This window comes from Balaenoptera ricei, chromosome X, assembly GCF_028023285.1.
Source record: "Balaenoptera ricei isolate mBalRic1 chromosome X, mBalRic1.hap2, whole genome shotgun sequence".
NCBI classification, from domain to species: domain Eukaryota; kingdom Metazoa; phylum Chordata; class Mammalia; order Artiodactyla; family Balaenopteridae; genus Balaenoptera; species Balaenoptera ricei.
Window position 1 is genome coordinate 97,384,755 of NC_082660.1, and position 22,986 is coordinate 97,407,740.

Sequence of the window (22,986 nt, forward strand, 5' to 3'; positions counted from 1 at the left end):
TAGCTGAGAGCCCTAAGCAGCTGGGGGTAGTTTGAGGGAACCTGTGCTAGAAAGGAGAACGGGGGAGAAAAGAGAGGGCCAGAACCAACTTCTACCCAGTTTGCCATTTTCTGTAGAATGTGCCTGCTTCCTCTATCCAGGCTGAGAATGTTTCAGATTTGGCAATTAGGTTTACAACAAGAGAGAGGAAATCTCCTCTCCAGACAGAGGCATTTCCCCAGAATTCAGACTCATCGCCTCCCACGTAACGTAGGGACCATGCGCTGGTGAGGAGGGATGAGATCTGGAGCCAGGAGTGTCATTCACCACCCTCCCTACTGGGCTTCAAGGCCTGGCATGGCCCACCCCTTGCTTCCTGAGAAGAGGAGCATGACTACAGTCACTAGTTTTTTTTCTTTCTTTCTTTCTTTCTTTTTTTTTGCTTATTTAGTTCTTTATTTTTTTAAATTTTTATTCGAGTATAGTTGCTTTACAATGTTGTGTTAGTTTCTACTGTACAGCAAAGTGAATCAGCTATACGTATACATATATCCCCTCTTTTTTGGATTTCCTTCCCATTTAGGTCACCACAGAGCATTGAGTAGAGTTCCCTGTGTATGTTCTCATTAATTATCTATCTTATACATAGTATGAATAGTGTATATATGTCAATCCCAATCTCCCAATTCATCCCACCCACCCCCTTCCCCCTTGGTAGCCGTACGTTTGTTCTCTCTACATCTGTGTCTCTATTTCTGCTTTGTAAATAAGATCGTCTATACCAATTTTTTCAGATTCCACATATATGCATTAATATATGATATTTGAGTCACTAGTTCTTTGTCATGGCGGGGAATCTGCTCCCTTGGCCAAGCCCCTGCCCTGGAGACAAAGAATAGGAAAGGAACACACAAAGAGCTGCACCTGGAGGCCAGGAGTCTGTTTCCGTTGGTGCTGGGAACAGACCTGAGTGGAGTGGGTGCTCCCAAAGACACTGGGTTGGACTTTGCAGCTGGGGTCCCTTGGCATTGGAGAGGCTAGAAGTCATCTGGACAACTAGAGCCCGAAAGCTGGAGCCCTGCTGCCCAGCTTATATTCCCCAGAGACACCACGGAAGCCTAATGACATTGCCAAGGGAGCAATCCTGGTAGCCACACTGCAGGGGAAGGGACGTGGAGCAAAGATGCAGTCCCAGGCTCAGCAGAGGGCCCATAGCCAAAATGCGCCCGGCAGGCAAAAATGCAAAAATCAATTCACAAAGACTGCAAAGAATTAAATCTAGATAGAGCCCCCTGGCCTCTGTGGGCTGCAGGGACCTGAGGAACCCCATCCACCCAGGTTGCCACAATGCCCGTCATGGCAACATGGCATCCACTGCAAGCTGCTGTGACTGGCTCAAGGGTCTGGGGTCCGTCCCCTTGGCCTCTAACTGCCAGGCAAAAAGCAGCAACAAGCCTCCTTCCTTCACCTACAGCTTGGCCCCTGGCGGGATGCACCTGGCCAGCTCTGCTCTGTTTTCTTAAGTGTGTGCGGAGCCAGAGAGGAGCGAGGGAGGGAGGAAGGGGGCGAGGAGGGAGGATGGACTCGAGGAAGGGAGGAAGGGCCAGGATGCTGGCCTCCTGAGGTAGCCCGGATTCCGCATGAATACACTACTGACTGTGAAAGGTAGCAGTGCTGCCTCTTCCAATTCTAGCACTTTTGGGAGTCATTTCTCAGCTCACACTTCCCTCCTGTGACAGATACATAAATCCTTGGCTGAAGAGGCTGCCATGCCCCTTCCTGTCTCAGACGTGATTTTGCTCAGATGAACTGCACCACCTCCTTCAGACTTGCACGGGTCAGGTGACCAGACTAGGCACAGTGCAACAGCCATCAGGCTATGGAGAAGAGGGAGAAGGGAACGATGATTTCCTGTCAACTCCCTGGCCCTGTGTCTCCCCAAGTCAAACTAGGTACTGGTAGGCAGGCCCCTTAGACCTTCCTGGACAAATCCATGGCTTAAACAACTAACTATATGACACATTCCAAAGACACACAGAGAAGATTTCTGAAAGCCAACTCCCAAGTATTTCTGGTGGCTTTTCCACTTTGTGAAATGTCTGTGGCAACGCTTGGTCTCAGCTTAGCTTCTCCCTACACCCAGGTTCTCCTCCTAGTTTCTGTATACTCCAGGGATGCAAGTTCACTTTCATATGGGTCCAAATAATTAGGAAGGCAGAACTACTGGAAAAAAAACAAAAAAACTAGACCCACAGTGCAGTTCGAAAGCTAGCTACACATGATTTTTTTGTGTAACTTTTATTTTCGATTATCTGTGCCACAGGTCCAATGTTACCTCAGCCACGTAAAATTCAACTATGATTGTATTTGGAATCTGTGTGTGAGCTGATAATTTATTTTTGCAAGAATCTTCTTTATTTATGCTTGACTTGGACTGGTGTCAAAGTGACCCTGCATGCCTGAACACCCAGAGAGCAGCTCAAGGGGGTGTGTGTGCTGGCAACCTGGGATTCAGTGACTTCTATGGATAATCCCTGATGTGGATAATGAATATAAGAATAATCAAAATATGACTCTACCCAGATACGAGAATGGGGCTATGTGGCTAGGGCAGCAAAAGACAGAGGTTGCAATGAATTATAAGCACACAATTTAGTATCATTAAGGAAAAAGCATGATCCTGGATGCTCTAAATAAGAAAGAAGCATGTAGGAACTCTGAGGTCATCTTCCTTCTCTATTTTATGGCCACTGGCCACTAATGAAACCCTACACTGTTCCAGTCTCCCGTGGGATAGCCAGCTCTGGGGGTTAGGGCAGGTGATTGGGTCCTCCGAGGTCCAGTTAATTTTGCTCCTTTCCTAACCTGCATTCTTGCAAATGTGTGTCACTGGTCAAAGGAGAGATTGGGGCGATTGGCTAAGGGCAGAGACGTGCCTGCTATACTCTCAGCTGTTACGGAGGACAGAATGAAGTTTCTGGTGGAGAATTTGGAGACTGTCTAAGGGATGGAGAAATACAAGCTGGTTCGAAGTATTTTTTAATAGATTTTGCTAATTTGGAAAAGAGAGCTGAAAAAGGACATAATAACTACCATTTAATCCTATTAAGGGGGTATATCCGAAAGCAGGGAGGACAGAATTTAGGAGGAACAGTCTCAGAGAGCAGAGGTTGTTAAACACTGGAGTGTATGACCAAAGGACATTGTGGTATTTCCTTTCTTAGAGGTGTTGGAAGATCAGCTGTCTCTCCTTGAGCCTTTGGCTAAAGACAGTTCCAGGGACAACACAGGAAAGACATTCAAGCCTCCTGAGGTACAATCTAGGTGGAAAGCAGGAGACCTGACCCAAAACCTTTATCACCTTTCCACTTCCTTCCTGGGCTCACCTCGCAATCCGCAAGGTGAGCCCTGGGAGGAAGCAGGACTAATAATCATGTTCCCTATCTCAGGGCAATGGAAGGAGGAAGTGGCCCAAGCTTATTTACACAGAGCCCATCACAAATTCCTGGCAGAAGTGGGAACCCTCTTGTACAGTTTGATTTTATACAAATTTCCCACCGAATCTTGCCTGAACCTGTCCGGAAATCGGCACCGGTTCATGCGAAATTGCCGCGGTGACATATTTCCTGTCCTTCTACTGTGGCTTTGTGCATTCAGAGAAAGATTGGAACCTCTTTGAGTTGCTTCCTGGATATACTCCTTAGGCTGGAGCTGAGTATGTCCATGAACAATGCTGAGAAGTCAGTGGAAGCTGGTGAGTACAACTTCTCAGTGCTGTGTCCCCGTGTGTGTCCGAGCATGGTAGAGACCATGCCCTGGAGCCAGGGAAAGGCCTGCTGCTGATCTGCAGTGTTGAGTGTCACGGGGCAGAGCAGGACACCAGAGGTATAAAAATAGCAGGGTGTTCTTACACTTGGAATCGGGCTGTCAGAGGGGGCCTTCAAGCTAGGTGTACATGGACAAGACAACGTCAAATCATATTGCATGGCTCCTATTGCCTGCTCTGCTAACACAGTGCGGTAGGATGGCCCCAAATCCAGTAATTTGCCTACCACTCTCAAGATCTCGGCCATATTTGAGGACCACCAGTATTGTCATTTATTTACTACTTTCTCTAAAATAACTTAAAGCAGATTAACTTTTTAAAAATGCCTCCACCTCAGAAATATTTTTGAAATCGTACAGTGTACACACTCCCCCCTCATACATGTTAAATAAATAAATAGCTATAAAAATAGAAGAACAAAGTTAGTCCACGTACCACCTAAAATCATCTTGCACACCACCAGCGTGTGTTTACCGCACTTGGGGGAACAGCGCTCTCTGTATAGCGCACACAGATGGTCCCCACCGCCAACAAGCACGGCTTTATTTCCTCCTGCGATGTAAAGCCAGCAGGGCTTTAGAGGGCCGAACGGCCGGGATGCCTCCCGCACGCCTTCCTCTCAGGGCTAGAGCCCTGGCTCTTATTATTTTCCTCCTTTCAGGTGCCAGCCCCAGCCAAGGCTGGAGTTTGCAGCAGAACACAGGGCCCTTATTCTCGGTCAAGTGCTCCTTCCCTCGAGCTATTTCCCCTGCTGAGAATTCCTCACTAGACCTCACTTAACTCGGACAGTGCCCTCTGTGGAGTGGACTTCCTTAGCCTTGGCCCCAGGGGCTGCTTTGGCTGGAGTGCCCTAAGCCCACATCAGTCGCCTGCCTGTCCAGCCCAGTGCTCACATGGGCCCCGGCAACCTCCGGCTGGGAAGCTCGGAGCACGTGGTGCCCTTAGCTGGGAACGCCGTCTTCCCTGGGAAGCCAGCGACCCCACTCTGAGCCTGCTCCCCGGGTGGTCAGGAGACAAAGGAGGCCTGCAGCAAGAACATGAGCAGTGGGGCTAAAGCATTCTGCAGGCCAGAAGGATCGTGCCAGTGTTGGCTAAACACAAGGACTGTGTAACAATCAGGGCTGACCAACAAGGGAACCGGCTTGTGGGTAGATGCCTTCAAGCTGAAGCAGTGTGTCCACCCCCTGGGGATGCTTTACAAGACATTCTTGTTTGGGCTGGAGAGTTAAGGCCCTTCGGTGGCTTATGGCCTTTTTTGTTGTTGTTGTTAAACAGATAGTCATTCCCCATCCCCATCTCCCCCAATCTAACCTGGATGCTCTCAGGGTCCCTGGATACAAAGTCTTCAGAGGAGCAGAACTGCTCTGAGGGAGGCGGGGCTGAGGCAGGGAGCTCCGCCCACTCGGCTCCCCAGGCTCCCAGAGCCCCCTAACTTCCACCGCCCACCAGGAAATGCCTTGTAGTTCAGGGCAGCCCAGCTTGAAAATCCTCTGGTGAGGAAAATTAAGCCAGATGAGGACCCCAACCCCTCCAACTTAAAAAGACACCTGCAGATTCTTCTTTGTGACCTTGTCTATTTGGTGAGGGCGGTGGCACAATCAACCTCCCGTCTTTCTTTCTGTCCTCCTCTAAACTCTCTCCTCTTCTCCTTTCCTCCCTCAAATTCACCTTCTCCCTGGCCTCTCCTCCCCTGCCCCCAACTCTCTCCTCCCTTTCTCCCTTCTTCTTTCCTTTCAGCAGTCCCTAAGGCACTAGGGAGGACCATAGGGCTCTATATAGTACAGCACCATTCCCTGTGGGAATTCTAAGATCCCTCGCAACCATAGGAATCTATGACTCATTAACTGAGGGGCAAGAAATGATTGTTGAACAAACTGAGCCAAGAAGAAGGAGCGCTAGCGGCGAGGAAGCAGAGTGTGTGGTGTTGAGGGTGAGGGCGCTAGGGCAGTGGGCAGGTGTCAGGACAGGTGGGGGCGGTTCCTCTTCTACTCACCCTCCCCACCACAGTCTCCCCAGCAGTGGAGAGGCTGGTGGGTACACGGTTGGCAAAGGACACTGGAGATGATCTACCATGTAGGGAGCCCCGAGCTCTCAAGCCTCTTGAGAGCTCTCTGGTTAGTGAAATGGCACCTACTGTGGCTCTGGACCCTCACCATATAGCCCAGGGAGAGATGACCCACTATGAAGGAATCTGAATGCAGCGAAATGTGCCAAACACCAACATTCACCAAGCAGCTTGGTTTCTGGTAGCTCATCTGTGCATTAGTTGGGGGGAGAGTAGCGATACATAGCAGCCGTCAAATTCTAGTCTTTCTTCTTAGGCAGTCTTTTAGGTCTGGATGTGAACATCCAAGACCTGAAAATCCCCCTAATTCGAATGAGAATTTCCGCAAAGACACACATGAACAACTCAAGAAACGCATTCCGGATTGAGGACCTGAGCTGTGGGGGTGAAGGCGCCACTGGGAGACATTGGGTGGAGGGCTCATTGGCAACTACACACTGACCACACCCCCAAATGCCCTGGTTCTCGTTACTAACTCATTCCAAGCCCATCATCCTTGAGTTCTGAAAATGGACCCTAATGTTCTATTCAGCCTAGACCCTCTCTTGGAGTCACGACTCTACACATTTACCATCTTCTCCTTCCTTTTTTTGCTCATATGAACCCCCTTTGTCACTCCCACCATTCTAACATTCAGGGGTTCAATGACATATTCAACTGTCCATGCATCCCATCTACACACATCAAGATTTTAGAGGTGTAGTCTTCCAGAATATCTGAATTGGAAGAGACCCTAGAGACCACCTTGTCTCCCCCCTCCCCGATTTTTTAAGTAGGGAAAGCAGCCCACAGACGGGCAGGGAGTTACTTACTCAAGCTCAAGCATCAGATTGGTGGCAAAATCGGGATTCGAACCCAGATCTTCTGGATCCAAATCTGACCCACTTTCCACCACTTCGAGCTGTAGCTCCTCCAGGAACTGTGCCTCCTCCACGAGTTCAGGGTCCTCTACAAGCTGGGGGTCTTCCACGAGCTGGGGCTCCTCCAGCCTTTCCCCCTTCATCTCACTGTTGCCCAGGGAAACCTTGATTGCCTGGCTGGGGTTGGCTCCTGTCTCCCTCTCTCTCTCTCTCTGTGCCTCCCTTTCGCTCTCTAGCTCTCCCTCTGTAGCTGCTGGGCTAGGCGGGAGCAACTGGAAACTCTTTCCCAGGCTCAGAAGAAAAAGTGCTCAGGAGCCTTGGGGCCAGCCTGGGCTGGCTCAGCTGTGGAGGCGGGAGGAAGTTCCCGGCACCGAGTGCCTTCGGGGGCTCCCAGGCTCTGAGGGAAGGCTGGAGCTCCTGGGGTGAGCGCTGCCCTCCAGATCTTCTGCCGAGGCCGGGCCAGCTTCCTAAACTAACTCCCAGACTGAAGGGGAGGGCCGGATCCTCCGGGGGAGCCCAGACGGCGGCTCTGCCAGCCAGCCCCTGTGGTTGGAACTTTCAAAAAGACCAATGTTTCAGCAACTGATTTCTTTTCCAACCCGAACAGCAGGCCTTTCTGTCCCCCTTGCATGACTGTGGCTGTGGCATGCAGCCCCAGCCTGAGCAGAAGCAAGATTCCAGGGCTGGGACTCCGTAACACCCAAACCACTGGTCAATCCCGTTAAATGAAATCAAATTAAAAAACACCGTTTTTGGCATCAGGTAGACCCAAAGCTGGTCTCCTGGCATGGAGGTGTTGTGTACCTACCGGGATGGGATGTCCACAGCCGTCTAGAGACAAGAAGTCATGAGGTCATTGGATCAGAGAATCAGGAGACATGGTTTCTTTTTTCAGCTGGTCACTAATAGGCTGTTTGCTTTGTGGCAGGTACCCACCCATCTCTGGGCCTCAGTTTCCTCATCTGTAAGGGGTGGGTGTCAGACCCAATGGCTACGGAAGCCCTACCAGTTCTGAGCTTTTGTGTCTCTGGCTAAGATGCATGTGGTGGCCACCAACCCTCGGGAGGGGGAAGCTCAAGGTCTTGAAGAGGCAGTCCCCAGCTCCGCTGCCCTCTGAAATCCTTCTCTATTTGCCAGCAATGCCAGTACGGTGCCCTGGTGCTTCTGTAGGTTTCGATCTGTTAAAAATTTTGAAGCTCCCAGCAGCTCGTCCCCCCAACAGGCGGAAGACCAGAAGCCTTCTCAGTCATTTACACCTGAGTGTGAATGAAGAAGGTTCACAGAGCAAGCCTTGACAGGGAGAACGCTTGCCAGACTGGGTTGCAGGTGTTAGCTAACTTTGGGCAGGACAGGGTGTGTGATTGACGGAGCAAGGGGAGGGGTCCGTGAGGGGACTGGTGAGAGAGGGAGATGAGGGAAGTCTGAAGAGGTTTCCTTCTGGTTCCACATATGACTTGCCTAATGATAACGAAGGCTTCCCTTTACTGAGTGCTTCCTCGGAAGGTCCTCTCATTTAACCTTCCCAACCACACTTCCACCATTTTCTACAGGAGGAAACTCAGGTCCAGAGAAGTCACTTGCCAAAGTCACAGAGTCTGTCAATGGTAGTCTTATCAGACTCTTCAGGGGCACACAGTGGCTAATGTCCTTCTCTACTCCTCCTCCAGGAACTTTCAAGGGTGAAGAAGCCCAACCCAGCTCCCCACAAGGGCCAGCACCTCCCACCACGCCCCCCCCCCCCGGGAGAGGAACCGGGGAAAGCAGAGCAGGGGTCCTGCCTCTCTACAATCCTTGCTCCCCCGGTCTCTACAGCCCTGGGCACACCTTGCAGCCAATACTAGAATATACCAGCAAAGGCTCCCACGTTTGAATAGGAGACTGAAGATACAGCATTTTGGAGACATGGTCATTTTGGGGGGCCAGTTTCGAGTGTAATTTTCAGCACATTCGTTCTTTTTTCTCTTCACTGACCTTCATCCTGTTCGTCTGGCAGGTGGTGAGCTCTTCAAAGCCTTTCTGATGACAATTTTCAGCTGATAGGCTATTACGGCCCTTAGAGAATCACTCTGCCTAAATCATGGCTGCTTGATCTTGGCAATGAGAAAATTTCCTCGGGGGTTTGCTCCTATCTGAGGGCCCCAGTGAGCCAGAGGAACTTCAAAATCCACATCTTAGGGTATTAGCAGTGACTGGGTTCATTTTAACTTTCCTTGCTACTGACTTGGGGCAAGAATCCCTCACAGAGGGACACAAGCAGTGCCCAAGGTTTTAATAAGGTGACTTTTCTTTTTGCGGATTTTCTAATCCTGGGGGAAGCCCCCTTAGCCTGTGTTCTCACGGCTTCCTGCACCTTTTCTTCATTATGATCAATTGTAGTGATATGGTTATTTGTGTAATTATTATTTGATATCTGTCTCCACCACTAGATTGTAAATTTCCTGCCGCGGGGATCCTGCCTGGTTTGTTGGCTGCCACTTTCTCCCCTGTGTCTGATTTTCATTTGTGTGTGGAAGGAGAAATCTTCCTCTTCCCCATGCACCTGGGGTGGGCAGTCTTATCCCAATGCCCCCCACACTGAGATGCTCCCCAAAATTGTTAGACTGTGGAGGATGGGTGTCCCATTGAAGCTAATTTGGCCAGGAGATAAGGCTGAAGGATGCGGAGGGCACCTAACAGCTCCTTAGTCTATTCTCCCACATGATTCCAGTCCTAGGAGGGTATATGCTAGCTTTCATGACTGTTCTCCAATGGAAATCTCATACACATTTCTATTATGAAAGTATCTTCCTAAAAACACTTTCATCTCTCACACAGGCACTTTCCTTTTCCTTATAAGCACCTACTTCTGACTCCTTTGCTTTCCCCACCTGTTTATCCCCTTCTGTCCATGGTCCTTATAACCAGCCCTCTCACACTTGTATCCAGTTCTTTATTGCTATTGTTACCACCTTCCCCATATTTGTAATAAAACATCCCTTGGTAATTTTGTCTAGCTTCTCTGAATGCTGGTAGGCAGGAAGTTCTTTCTGATATCTAATCGCAATTCTTCATGCTACAGTAGAGGCCTATTTCCTCTTGTTCTGTTCCTAGTGTGGTTTGGAAACAGCTAGTCACCATCTCTGAGTTGTAACTTTTCTTATATTTGAAGATCAACCTCTCTTCTCTCTCTCCACAACCCTCAGGCCCACCCTTAACGTTCCTCTCTGATCAATCATCGTAGCTCCTTTAGCCTGGCTACACAGCTCCCTGAAGTCCCAGGCTTTAGCCCGTTGGCTAAACAAGCCTCTCTTCCCTTCTGCATTCAGGCTGTTTTTCAGCCTGGACAAATTATCTGACATTTGCAGCCCAGAAAATTTACACCCCAGGCCCCAGAAAGGAGTGCAGCCTGAAGCTCTGTGCCCCACTGCCTCTGTACAATGAGAAGCATTCATAACTCAGAAGGAGGCCCGCAAAGGGAAAAGAAAACCCAGACGACCCTCCCCATTCTTTTTCTTTATAGTAAATAATTTACAAAAACAAATTTTCCTCCCCATATGCTATACCCACTTTATCACTGGTCCCCAGGGCCAGCCTTTACGCATTTCCATACTGTCATGGACTATTTTTAGCGAAGGATGACGTTAAGTACCAGCTGCCCCGTGGGCTTCAAACTCATCTCTTCCTCTTGTCAGAATGCTGTCAGTCCTCCTCTTTTGGACCTGCTGGCCACTCATGGCCTAGAAATATCTCCAAGAGTGTGAGCAGCTACCTAATGTTATGACTTCAGGGGTTCCTGAGAAAGTCTCTGTCTAAACATGTCTCCTTTGGCTTGGGTCTGATGATTAGAATTTCAGCAATAGAGATTCATTTCTTTAGCTCAATATCACTTCCTCAGGAAGCCTTGTCTGATCCTTTGTTACACCCTCTGAGAGAAGCTTATTCCTTTTCCCCCTTGGCACATATTTGTAATTATACTTTCATTGGTGTGGCTATTCTGGTTAATGTTCCTCTCCCCCACTCTACTGACTATCCCATAATGGCTGTGACCATGCCTTTTGTGAGTTTCCCACTCTATTCCCAGTGCCTAACAGTGAGCCTGTTACATGCAAGGCATGCAAGAATTTGTTGTTGCAATATTTGTTGTTGACTGAATCTGTTCATGAACTTAAATGTGAATTCTCCAGAGCACGGATGGGAAAGGGTGTGGGCGTGGACGCCCAGGACACTAGCTCGGGGAGAAGGCCCCAGAAAGTAAGGTGCTGACCATAGCAGCATCCTCCTTCCCCAGATGCTCTGAGGCTGGTTCCTTTTTGCTGCTCCAGCTCCCTCTCCTTTCCCGTCAGCTTGAGGCTTCCCTCCTTCCTCAGCCCAACCCCAGGACCTTCATTTATAGGGCACCTGGGAAAGAAGGGTTTGACCAAAGTATAAGCGAGGCTAAAATGACACCCTGTGGGGCCTCCACCGACTTTTTTCCAGAGAGATTTGGGCAAAAGGTATATATATTATCAGGGCAGCACCTTGGCACGCCCCTGGTTCTGTCACCGCCCCCCCCCTTAGAAGGGGCCTGGTGGAGACTGAGGCCAGAGGTGCACAGATGCGAAGCCATACTCCCAGGCTCCTCTGGTGCCCACCCTCAACTGCACTCCCAAGCTCAACGCTCCTGGTTCTGATGAGCTTTCCACGAGCATCCACGAGAGGTGCCTTCCTGCTCCCGGGCCCTGAAGGCCTCCACCTATCCAAGCCTAGCTAGGTCTCTGAGGGGAGGCTACTAGGGGCCAGCTTGCCCCGAGTCAGAGAGGGGCCATGAGAGGAGGGCCAGAGCAGGCCTCTCCTTCCTGAAGCTGGGTGACTCTGGGTTTCAGCCCAGGAAGAATGGAAAGTGTTCCTCGCTGTCCCCACCCCAGCCAGCTCGTTCTGACCCATGAGCCCCGCTGGACTGGCAAGGTTTCCCTTCCCGCTCCCAACTAGGGAGCCCTACAGCTCTTCCCACCGGGCCAGAACCAATCCATTCTTTAAGGCCCTGCTGGAAGCCACAGCCATAAAGAGACTCTCCTTTCCTAGTCTGCTTTGGCATCGCCTAAGCTCCGGACTTGCGGATCCAGGGAACAGCAAGCTTGAGGCCTTTCCCTCAAGGAGCAGAAGCCCCAGTGTGGCCTGCGGTGGCTCCGGTGGAACTGCTTTGTTCCCCGCCGGCCTTGGGATGCAGCTCTATCACTCTCAGCTCCCCGCAGCCCAGCCCGTGCCTCTGCTGCCTCCCTTCTGTGTCCTCTACAGTGCTTAGCGGGGTAGACATTCAATAAATCTGCAGTAGGCACTAGATAAATAGCAGGCCCCTGGTCGATAAATGATGGATTGATTAACTGAAGTGCCTTGTCACTCAGTGCAGGGCCTGAGTTTGTTCATTTTCCTGTGCACCTGGGAAAGGCAGAGTATATTGCCTTAAAACTGGGCAGGGTTTTTCTTATTTTTTCTTTGTTTCTTTTTTTTACTGCAACTGACTATGAACTGAAAGGGTGAGGAGACAGGGAGAAGTGAAGGGCTGGAGGCCTGGGAGGGGCCTCAAGGAAGGGAAATTCTGCACCTCCACCTCAGCCCCTGCCCCCAGTGTTCACCGGATTCAGGGAACTTGGGGTCCCTAGCTCTCCTGAGCCCTGAGATGGTGGTCTTGGCTTGTCTGAGGATTCATGAGTCTGAGATTTAGATACAAATCATACCTGCTGGTAGTGCCCAATGCCACCTTTTTGACTTTATCTCCCTGTTTCTTCCTCTTTTTCTCAGACAGGACAGCAGTGTCCCCAGCTACCCTCAACCTGTGAGCCATTTACCCCCCGGCAACACAGTGTGACAGGCTGGGCAAAGATGAGGAAAGAGAAGAAGAGGACTTATTGGTTTAGTCACAACCTTTGAGCCAATGCACTATTAGATTGATAGGGCTATTGTGCAATGTAGATATTCGAGTAAGCTTATTAGAGAAATACGTCATAGAATTCAGCAAGCCCCAGTTCACTGGGGGCTCAGTTGCACCAAACCGGTAATGCAATTTTCTGAACAGGCTAGGAAGAGAGCTAAGTATCACTGTGAATTCAGACCAGCCTGGGGACTTTTAGACTTTGTGGAGAATGGATTGGGAATTGGCTTAGGCCTTCCTTTAAAAAGTTCCTCCAGCTTCCGCTAAACCCTTCTCCCTAAAGTCTCCAGAACAGTACCTGAACCAACAAGCAGATACAAAAGGAAGAAGAACTTCTGACACCTGTTTTGGCACCCCTCCAGATGCAACAGGCTGACTCTTTAGCACCGTACCATCAGGTGATAGCAGGAGATGCCACCCGCCCCCCAAAAACACCCCAAACCACACTAAGCCCACAGCAGCTCTCCTGCCTGGTTACGTCTGCTGCTGAGTATGGGGGCTCAGGAGGGAATCGCCTTCACAGCCTGGCACTTGGCTCTGAGCAGATGCTGGCCTGACACTAGGGAGAGCGGGCTGTCCTTTTGGAAGTGTAGTGAGCTCTACTTAGACCCCCATCAGGCTTCTGAATGCCTGGCCCCAGGGAAGCCTGCCACTGAGCAAGCAGAAGCTTGATGCCTCAGGAACCTGGCTCTGTTACATAAGGCACTACGCGAGCTATGAGTCAGGGACCTCAGGCTGGCCCAGGCCCAGCCTAGTCTGGGAGTGAGACTAAAAGGGAGGTGTGTGTGTGTGTGTGTGTGTGTGTGTGTGTGTGTGTGTGTGGTGTAAGCCAGGAAGGAGCCGCTGGAACCACTTCCCTTCCTCTCACTTCTCACCCCCTTCTTCCTCAGGGATAGCTGTAGCCAATCACTGGCCTAGAAAGCTCAGAGCGGGAATCCTGGCCAGACCCTAAGCTGTGAGCAGCTGCTCTCCATCTCCCCTGAAGAGAAGACAAGAGGAAGTAGGTTGAATACCCAAGGCTGTTTCGTGAGTAAATTCTTCCTTCGAGGAAGGATGGGGAAGGTCCCTGTGGGGCTTTGTCCACAGGCAGGGGCCTGATTTCAGGCTGGGTCTATTTGAGGAAAGTGGCTCCCAGGGGAGGAAGGCTGATAGCGTGCCTGGGGCATCACTGACCAAGCATGCTTCTAGTTCTTGTTTCCCCCTGGGCTAGTGTCTGCACATTGGGAAGCTTCCCAGTCAGTCTTCATGCTGGCTGGGATCTCACACCTCTTAAACTCTTTCCAAAAGAGCAGTAGCTACTTTGGGGCAGGGATTTCCAGCTAGAAGGTACAAGTGGATTAGACTTGCCTGTAGAGAAGATTCCCTCCTGCCTGGATTAGCATTTGAAAAAGCTTGTTTTGTATTCTCCAAGACCCTGTCTTATCACTGCTCTGACTCCTTCGCTAAGCTGGATTTCGGTATGGTACATGGTAGCTTCCATAAGCCATTTCCCTGCCCTGACTCCTCAACAAACCTGCTTTGAGGCTGGGATCTATCCTTCAGGCCTTCACAGAGATCCCATTAGCCCACAGGGTCGTGCTCTGCCAAAGCTGCGGCCCCACAGCGAAGCCCTAACCCTTGTCCCATTACTGCAAGCATTGGGACAGCACATGTCCTGGGCCATTATTGCCTTCTTCATCTAAAAGGGAAATTTCATCTTTTTTGACCCCTGTGGTCAAGGAATGCTCTCCCTTGAGTGCACTGAGCACACAGATGCCCCAGCAAATGGGTCCAAGCTTCGGGCCCACTCAGCACGTTGGCTTCTCCAGGGGTAGAGAGACTATTGCATGACACCAACCAATTTGTTATGTAAGCCCAGCCAGCCATGGCAGATTATGGCTTTGTAGTTATCTTGAGGGATGCCTTACATAAGAGGAGAAAGTTCAGGTAGGAGCAGAATCGTGATGAGCAAACACCATGCAATGGCCACCACCAGGTGCAGAGATGGCCGACCTTATTCCTCTCAACCAGCCCACAAGGTGCGGGCAATGCTCTGCTGGGCTCCATCACTCAGGGGACCTGGAGACCCTGCAGCTGTGGCCAGACAATCCATCTCCTTTTCCCCAGACTTCCTGGCCTTCAGGACCTGTTATGGAAAGGAGCCAAAACTCTACCTGGAATTGGGAGCTTGTTAGTTTATCTGGAAGTGCAAATATAAGCAGGATTGTTAACCTTCTCTTCAGGCTGGGAGGGGAAATAAGGTCACCCTGGAAAGAGTTACTTTCTGAGATGTGGGCTCACATGGGTCCATTCCTGACAAACCAGAGGCGGAGGAGGTGAAATTTGTGTTCTGTTCTTGCCACATTTCTTGAAGAGCACGAGCATTCCATCCAGACCTCGCGAGCTCCGTGCTGCCCAGAGCCCCACACTGCAGCAGGCCTTTCAAGGACTCCGGCCCGTCTCTCTGCTTCTCTTCTCCAAACTTGGCTTTCCCATGTTCCATTCCCATAGAACCCTACTCCCAGTGAGCTGTCGCCCCAGGGAAAATTCTGATAAACCTATCCACACAAAGTGGTTAATGACAAGCGAAGCTATTACATGTTACTCTTTTAAAAAGGAAACCCTCAGTAGTAAATCCCGGTAGACCCTGGCCATTCATTAGAGAGACACGCTCAAACTTTTGCCAGTTCCTAATTCATGAGCATCCTGAAATCACATCATTTCCCTCATATGACTTCTACTATTTCTGTTGTTTTGTTAAACTTCTTAGCTTTCTTTTTACTGTGATCGCTAGCACTAGCAGTTGACTCAGGGAGGGGGTGTTCTCCCCAAAGAAGTAGACATTCACTCATTTCATGGGCATTACTACACTTGAATGGACTGACTAAGAGTAGAGGACCAAAAACCTGAGTTGAAAAGTAGGTGCTGGGCAACTCCACTCCTAGGTAGAGACCCAAAAGAATTGAAAGAAGGGACTCAGAAAGATACGTGTACACCAATGTCCAAAGCAGCGTTCTTCACCAGAACCAACAGGTAGAAAGAACCCAAGTGTCCGCGGACAGATGAATGGATTAAACAAAATGTGGTGTATCCATACAATGGAATATGATTCAGTCATAAAAAGCAATGAAGTACTGATACATGGATGGACCTTGAAAACATTACGCTAAGTGAACGAAGCCAGACACAAAAGGGCACATATTGTATGATTCCACTTATACGAAATATCTAGAATAGGCAAATTCGTAGAGACAGAAAGTAGAATAGAGGTTACCAGGGACTGGGCGGGGGAGGGGAGAATAGGGAGTTGTTTAATAGGTACAGAGTTTCTGTTTGGGATGATGACAAAGTTCTGGAAATGGATAATGGTGATGACTGCACCACTGTGAATATACCTAATGCTACTGAATTGTACACTTAAAAATGGTTAAAATGACAAATTTTATGTTATATATATTTTACTGGTATATATGTACATACTAATATATATATATACTTTATATACATATATAAAACACACACATACGTAATATATATAGTAGCTGCTGGTAGAGCAGTAGGGTCGGTCACTACCCAAAGCCTCTTAGCACATGGAATTCACATCTGTGCCTCAGCAAAAAGGCAGTTTCTTACATATTGAGGTTCTCATGAGGTATACAAACCATGAATGTTAAGTTTGCAAATGCATTTGTGTTTTTAACGGAGAATGTGCCTTAATCCAAGAGTGCCTATTCTTTGTCAGACCACTAGGCACTCAGGAAATAGTTATTTTAAATTAACTCCAGCTAGGGAAGGACTTTCAGAGCTTGATACCAAAAGCAAAAATCACGAAGGCAAAGAATGACAGACTTAACCACACGGAAACCCAAAACCTCTCTACAGCAAAGTACGCCATCCTCAAAATCAAATGGCAAATTAGTTGACAAAGGGTTGCAATCTCTAATTCAGGATTTCTTATGGTGTGGTCCAAATACCACTGCGCTATGGGATAGGAGTTTTAGATGGTACAAGGACAGAAAACTGATCTTAGACTATGAATTTAGGCACTACAGCAGGCAGGTAGGAGAGTTTTGTCCCCCAGATCACACCATGTAAGTGGCTACGTCCTCAGAAATCAGGTCCAGGAATATACATTTATGAAATCATTAGTTTGAAGACGCAGAGAAGCACACATAATTTTTATGCAATTTTTTGTCGGAAGCCTGATCTCTGAATCTACATCTTTCCCTTTACTGTTGTATATTACATCAATAGCGAAGGTTAAATGAATTAGTACACATAAAACAATTAGAAATCTTTGCTATTATTATTTTCTGAGCATCTAAGTGTGGGGACCAGTTGTTGCCAGCTCAGAAGCTTAAAGGTAGACTCCTGGGGCTGTCCGAGCTGGAAGGGAACTCAGATTCAGAGCAGCTCAGATCACATTGGCTGGTGTGCTTGGGGGCTGAAGGCAGAATAGAGCTGATTAAGTAGTTTTGGATAAAATCTCAGAAATAAATTTGAGGTTACAACAACAATGACAACAACAGAGTATGGCAAAAGCTCCCATTCCAGCTTGCTACACCTTACTGATCGGAGAATTAAGGCCCCTCAAATTTCAACTTTACAAGTTTTTTAATAGGCTGTATTTCAATTGGAAATTTTAGCTCTTTGCCCAGCATATTACATCTGCCTCTTAAGTTTTCCAGTTTTAGAAGCATTTTCAAATGATACGATATAGTCCCCTAATAACAGGGTGACCAACCATGCCAGTTTCCCTGGGACTGTCCCAGTTTGACCATTGAAACTCCTGTGTTGGCTGAAAGTCCTGGGATGGTTTGTCACCCGACCTAATAAGGACATTTTAACCATTTGGTTAGTTTCTGGGCTAATATTTACCTCTGCTTAACAATTCTTTCTTCATAGACAATTCTTTAGTGTCTTACTGACCTTAGGTGGAGTCTTGGCTCTGCTCTTCACGGTAAGGCATCGGGCAAGTTATTTAATTTTCCCGAGCCTCAGTTTCCTTCATTAAAAAATGAAGAATGGTGATAACAGTACCCATTTCATTAGGTTGGTGAAAATATTAAATGACGTTATGCAGCTATAGTGCTTAGTACATGCTGTAAACACTCAATAGATGTTAGCTATTAATCTATTATAGTTATTAGTTACCTAACACAAGATTGAAGGGATGGTGTGCAAAACACATCATCTCCCCCCCACCCCAGTAGTTTAGAGGCACCATTTACATACCAACGAGCTACATGCCCATTACCACTGATTCACATGTATATACACAGCACTGTTCATCAGGACTTCTACCAGGCTATTAGAGTTACTGCATGTGGTTCATACCGAAAAAAAAAAAAAAAAATCACATTTAAACCTTAATAAGAATTTTCCAAGACTAAAGTTGTAAAATCTTTACAGAGGACCACACCAACAATTAAGCAGTCATCTAGCCAAAAAAAAACCCTTTACTGAGTACTGGGTGTATAACTAGAAGCCAAGGGAAAGCCAAGTAAGTGGAAAATATGCCCTACCCTCAAATTGCTTACACTCTTGTGTTCCAAGGAAACCAAGAGCTAAGCTGGGAGCCAGCGACAGGTCAAAGCAGACAAACCAGAGAGAAATCAAGAATATGCCCCACCCTTTCTCCCAAGAATATAGGAGCCCTTGCAGCAGGGGAGTGGGCTGTAGGAGGAGGGGCAGGAAGAGTCGCTTCTCCAGAAGAGACAGCCTTGAAGGTAGACAAATTAGAAGAAAAAGACACCCAGGCAGGAATCTGAAATATCAACTCATTAAATGGAACAGAAGGAAGAATGATGGCTGTGGTATGAAGATAGAAAACCAGGGAATAAATGAAGTAAGAAGAGGAAATTTTCACTCGGGAGAAGACTGTCCAGCTCAGATTTTGGAGAAACCCCGTGACCGGTAATAATGGTCTCCTACTTTGCTAATGAGCATGTCATTCTAGGCAAAACCTCAACCAAATTGAGAATCTCCAATCTCTAAGGTCCCAGTTGTCAAGGCAAATGAGAGAATGCTTTGTCCTGCTATTGTCCCGCTAGAAGCGTTAAGGCCGTTACCACAGGACCCTGTCACTCCCCAGCCTCATGGACGCCTGAGGGCTTGAGTTGCTCCCTCCACCAATGCTCTCAGTCCCCCACCCAACCTGGTAGCATTTCCAGGCTTTGCCAAGAACCAAACGTCAACAAGCAAGTGTCAGTGGAGTAGGTGACAAGGAGGTCTTGCCACTCAAGAAACCCAGACCACCAGAAAGCCTCCCAAGGTGTGGCACAAGCGAACACTGTGATTTCAGGCTTTCAGTCTCACCCCTCATTCGCTTAGGTCTGACCCGCCCAGGCCTCCAACCTAGGAACCAGAGCCGCGGAAGCGTCCCCTCTTATGTGTCATCAAGCCACTTCGGAGCAGTTTCTCTCCCAGCTGAAAGAGTGCAAGTGCTACAGGCGCGCTTTCCAGGTGCCTTGCCACCCCTCCCCCGCTGCCTACGAGCCCAGATCCCAGCAGATTGTTAGGAGCCTATTAGGGCTTTCGCTCGGCAGGGTTGCAGCTGCTATGGTCTGAATACGCTTGTAGTAATCTTTCACCAGAAATGAAGATGCCCTCGAAACCTTTCCCATACACGCGCGTGGTTTCTTGGAGACAATGAGATAAATTGATGCGTAAAGTAAAATAATAGATGAGAAAGGGCTTCGATGGCGTGGAAAATGGCTGAAAATACAACCTGTTATAATAATGCTAATTAAGTCGCTTGTCCCCTCCTGGAACTTCTGGGGCTGAGGAGGCAAACCTGGGCTGAGCACTAAGTGAGGGCAGTTCTTGCCTAGCTCGATGGCTTTTAAAATTTCTTATTTGTGCCTCACTGAAAAGCCATTCAATTATTCAAATAGTCTGTGGCAGCTCAAAATTTCTTATTACCTTGTCTGAGCACATTACCTGCCCACAACCTGGCATCTCAGAACTAGAAGGAACCTTAGAGACCAGAGAGGTCAGGCGACTTGCTCAGGTTCACACAGGGAAGTAGAGCCATAACTTGTACTACAACCCAGGTCTCCCACAGCGGGGTTTCTCTTTCTCTTACATAACCTGTGATGTTGAGAAAGAAGAAAATCCGCCCGCTCGCAGGCACGGACGCGCACGCACGCGCGTGCACACACACACACACACACACCAGTGCCCTGTTCCTATGGCTCTAAGAACACCAAGCCCACCACTGGGTTTCCTGAAGTTGCCTCCCCTGCCTCAAAATTGCCTCAGTTGTCCCCGCAAGACTGGCTCTTACCAGAGTGTCTCAGACTGGAGGACTGTAGCCACCTTTGGTCTTCCCATTGTGTTTCTCTCCTTCCCTCTCTCTTCCTTGCCCTTCAGCAAGATTTCTAGAAAGTCTCACCCGCACTCCAACACACGCCTGCTATGACATGGATCATCCACCCTCCTGTCCTTAGGATGCTCTTTGGGGCTGCTTTTAGCCTTCATTGGAAATTGAAGGCTGTGATCCATGGAGGAGGTGCGGGGTCCCGCCCCATCCGGAGTTTCAAGAAATTCTCACAGGTCTCTAATTTTTCCTATCCCCCCCCCCACCCCCGCCTCTCCTCCACACCAGCAGCAGCTTAATTTGTCTCGACATTTTGCTTGCCCTCATCCTCAGTCAGGGCCACTCAGTAATTTAAAAGCCCTTGCAGTTTCCATCTGAGTTTGCATAGTTGGAAATGGGCTTTTTGATAAGGGTGGGACTCAGATCCCAAGAGCATCCCGTGGCAGATTCTCCAAAGTGGCTGTAGAAAAGTGGGCATTTGGGGAGAAAGTGCCTCCAGCTACACCTGAACCATCTAGGACTCTGTCCACCTTCTGGGCTCCAGCATCTCCCTAGGAAGGACTCTGCAGGCACCTTTCAAAACAGGGCTCCCACCTGCCAGGCTTCCCCTCAGCCGTACAGGAATCCAGGTAGCCTCAGGGTCCGGTCGTGGCAGCCCGGGAGCCCGACGCCCCCCTTCAGTGCCCCTCTTGGCCTTCCCGGTTGCCCCTTTCTGTCAGAGGGACGGGTCCAGCCGAGGCGGATGCGAGCCGGGTCCGTGTGCCCACCCGCGTGCCCTGCCACCCACCTGTGGAAGAAGAGCAGGATGGAGAGCATGGTCTGGTCGATGTTTCGGTTGCAGATGCCCTCGTTGATCAGGTAGCAGGGGTCCCGCAGCACGGGCTCTAGCGAATCCTGCCGCATTATGCTGTTGAGCTTGTCGGTGTTGAGGTTCTCGAAGATCAGCTTCTCCTGCAGCTGCCGAAAGTTGCTCACGGTGGGCCTGCCCGGGTTGTTGTTGTCCCCGCTGCTGTCGCGCTGGAGCCTGCTCCGGTGGGCCAGGTCCAGGCAGCAGTTGCAGCAGTCGAGGCCGACAGGTGAGCGGCAGTCGGGCTTGGGCTGGGCCATATTCTCCGCCTCGGGGGCCGCCTGGCCCGCGAGGCCAGGGGCGGCCGGCAGGTGCGCGCCCGCCGGGCCGGCCTGAGGAGACTCCAGGGTGTCTGGGACAGACAAGCTGTGAGGAGAAGAGTTGGAAATGAGCGCCGAGAGCCGGCCACCCTCGGCTCGGCCCCCTTCTGGCTGCGCCGCTCGGGGTGCGAATAGAAACAGCTGGACAAACAGCTCTGAGCGGATCCTTCGGGCTCACTTCCTCCTCTTCCTCCTCCTCTCCCCCCCCCCACCTCCTCTCCGGGCCGGGGCCGCCCCCCTGAGGTACCACACGAGGCCCCAGAGCCGTCCCAAGTTTCCCAAGTGTAAGCGGGGGCCCGGGGCGGACCTGTGGTAGCAGGAAGGGCGGGCGGCGGGGCAGAGGGAGAGACGGGGCGCGCCCTCGCTCCCTCCCTCCCGGGCTCCCTCCCTCCCTCCCCGGCTCGCGGACTCGCCAGATATCGGGCTCCTCAGGGCTGCGCCGGCGGAGCGATAGCAGGAGCCGAGCGCGAGTGAGCGAGCAAGCGAGCCGCGCGCCAGGAGTCGCCGCGGCGCCGTGACAGAATGCAAATGAACCGCGGGGGGCCGCCGGCCCACGCGAGGCCGCCGCTTCCCCCCGCGTGCTCCCGGGAGCCGGCGCGGTCCTGCCCCGCCCCCAGCCCCGCCCCGCCCCCCGCGCCCGCACGGCTGCCCGCACCCTCGCCTGAGCCGCCGGGAGCTCGGCCCAGCCCTCCCTCCCTCCGCGCGCTCCGCGGCGCCTAAGCTCGGGCTCTCTCGCCGCTTCTGGCGCATCTTCGGCCAGAAATCCGCGAGAGCCGCCGCTCGGGGCAGCCGCGCCACCCCGGTCTCGAGCTCGGCGGGCGGGCCAATGTGCCTGGTCCCACCGCGGACGGGTGCCCCTACAGGAGAGACGCCGCCTTCGAGAAGCGGGGTGGCGGTATGCAGAGAGAGCGGTGGCCCCTGAGGAGAGTCTGAGGGCGCCGGGCGCGCCCCATGAGGACCCAAGACGGGCCTGGAACAAAACTCACAGAAGCACACTCAACTGCTCCTTGGTTTCTCTCCCTTTCTTCTCCCTTCACTCATCTTCCCCTTTTCCCCCATTTACTCTCTCCTGTCTCCTCAGCGCCCCAGCGGAGGTGGTCTCTGAGCTGACTTCGGGGAGTGCCAGCCCCTGAGCGGGCTTCCCGCCGCCCCCGTGCCCTCTGCGTCTCAATCCCCCACCCCCCAGCCTGCCTTCTCTTGGCCCCTCTTCTCCCATTCTTTCTCTCATTTTTCTTTTCCTTTTTTCCTCTTTATTTACTCCTTTCTGCTCTTTCCTTTCTTTCTCGCCCCCTTTTTTATTCCTTTTCTGGATTCCTTTTCTTTATTTCCTCATTTACCCCTTTCCTCCCCCATTCCTCTTTTTCTCGCCTTGGTTTCTTTCTTCCCCTTCCTTTCCCTCATTTTATTTCCCCCTCGCTTCCCTCACCTCTGCACCCCCTCTTTCTCCCTAGTTTTGTCCCATCCTCCCCTCTTCCCTTAGTTTCCCCGATTTTCCAAACTTCTCTCCCCTCTCTTTTCCGATCCCCACCTGCCACCTTAGGTGATCTCTGTCCTTACCCTTTCAAGGTGGGAATGTAAATTGATACAGCCACTATGGAGAAGGGTATGGAGGTTCCTTAAAAAACTAAAAATAGAACTACTATATGACCCAGCAGTCCCACTACTGGGCATATACCCTGAGAAAACCATAATTCAAAAAGAGTCATGTACCACAATGTTCATTGCAGCACTATTTACAATAGCCAGGACATGGAAGCAACGTAAATGCCCATCAACAGATGAATGGATAAAGAAGATGTGGTGCATATATACAATGGAATATTACTCAGCCATAAAAAGAAACACAATTGCATCATTTGTAGAGATGTGGATGGATCTAGAGACTGTCATACAGAGTGAAAT

General features: G+C 50.2%; 1 protein-coding gene across 1 annotated transcript in view; it reads right to left on the reverse strand.

Annotated features, from left to right (window-relative positions):
* TSC22D3 (TSC22 domain family member 3) overlaps positions 1–21,637 on the reverse strand; it is a 58,538-nt gene extending 36,901 nt beyond the window's left edge. The window contains exons 1-2 of the mRNA XM_059910798.1: positions 21,498–21,637; positions 20,705–21,130 (exon numbers count right to left, since the gene is read on the reverse strand). Coding sequence (XP_059766781.1) covers positions 20,705–21,024 — 320 coding nt within the window. The 5' untranslated portion in view covers positions 21,025–21,130; positions 21,498–21,637. The remainder of the gene's footprint in view (positions 1–20,704; positions 21,131–21,497) is intronic.
* Positions 21,638–22,986: the final 1,349 nt, after the last annotated feature.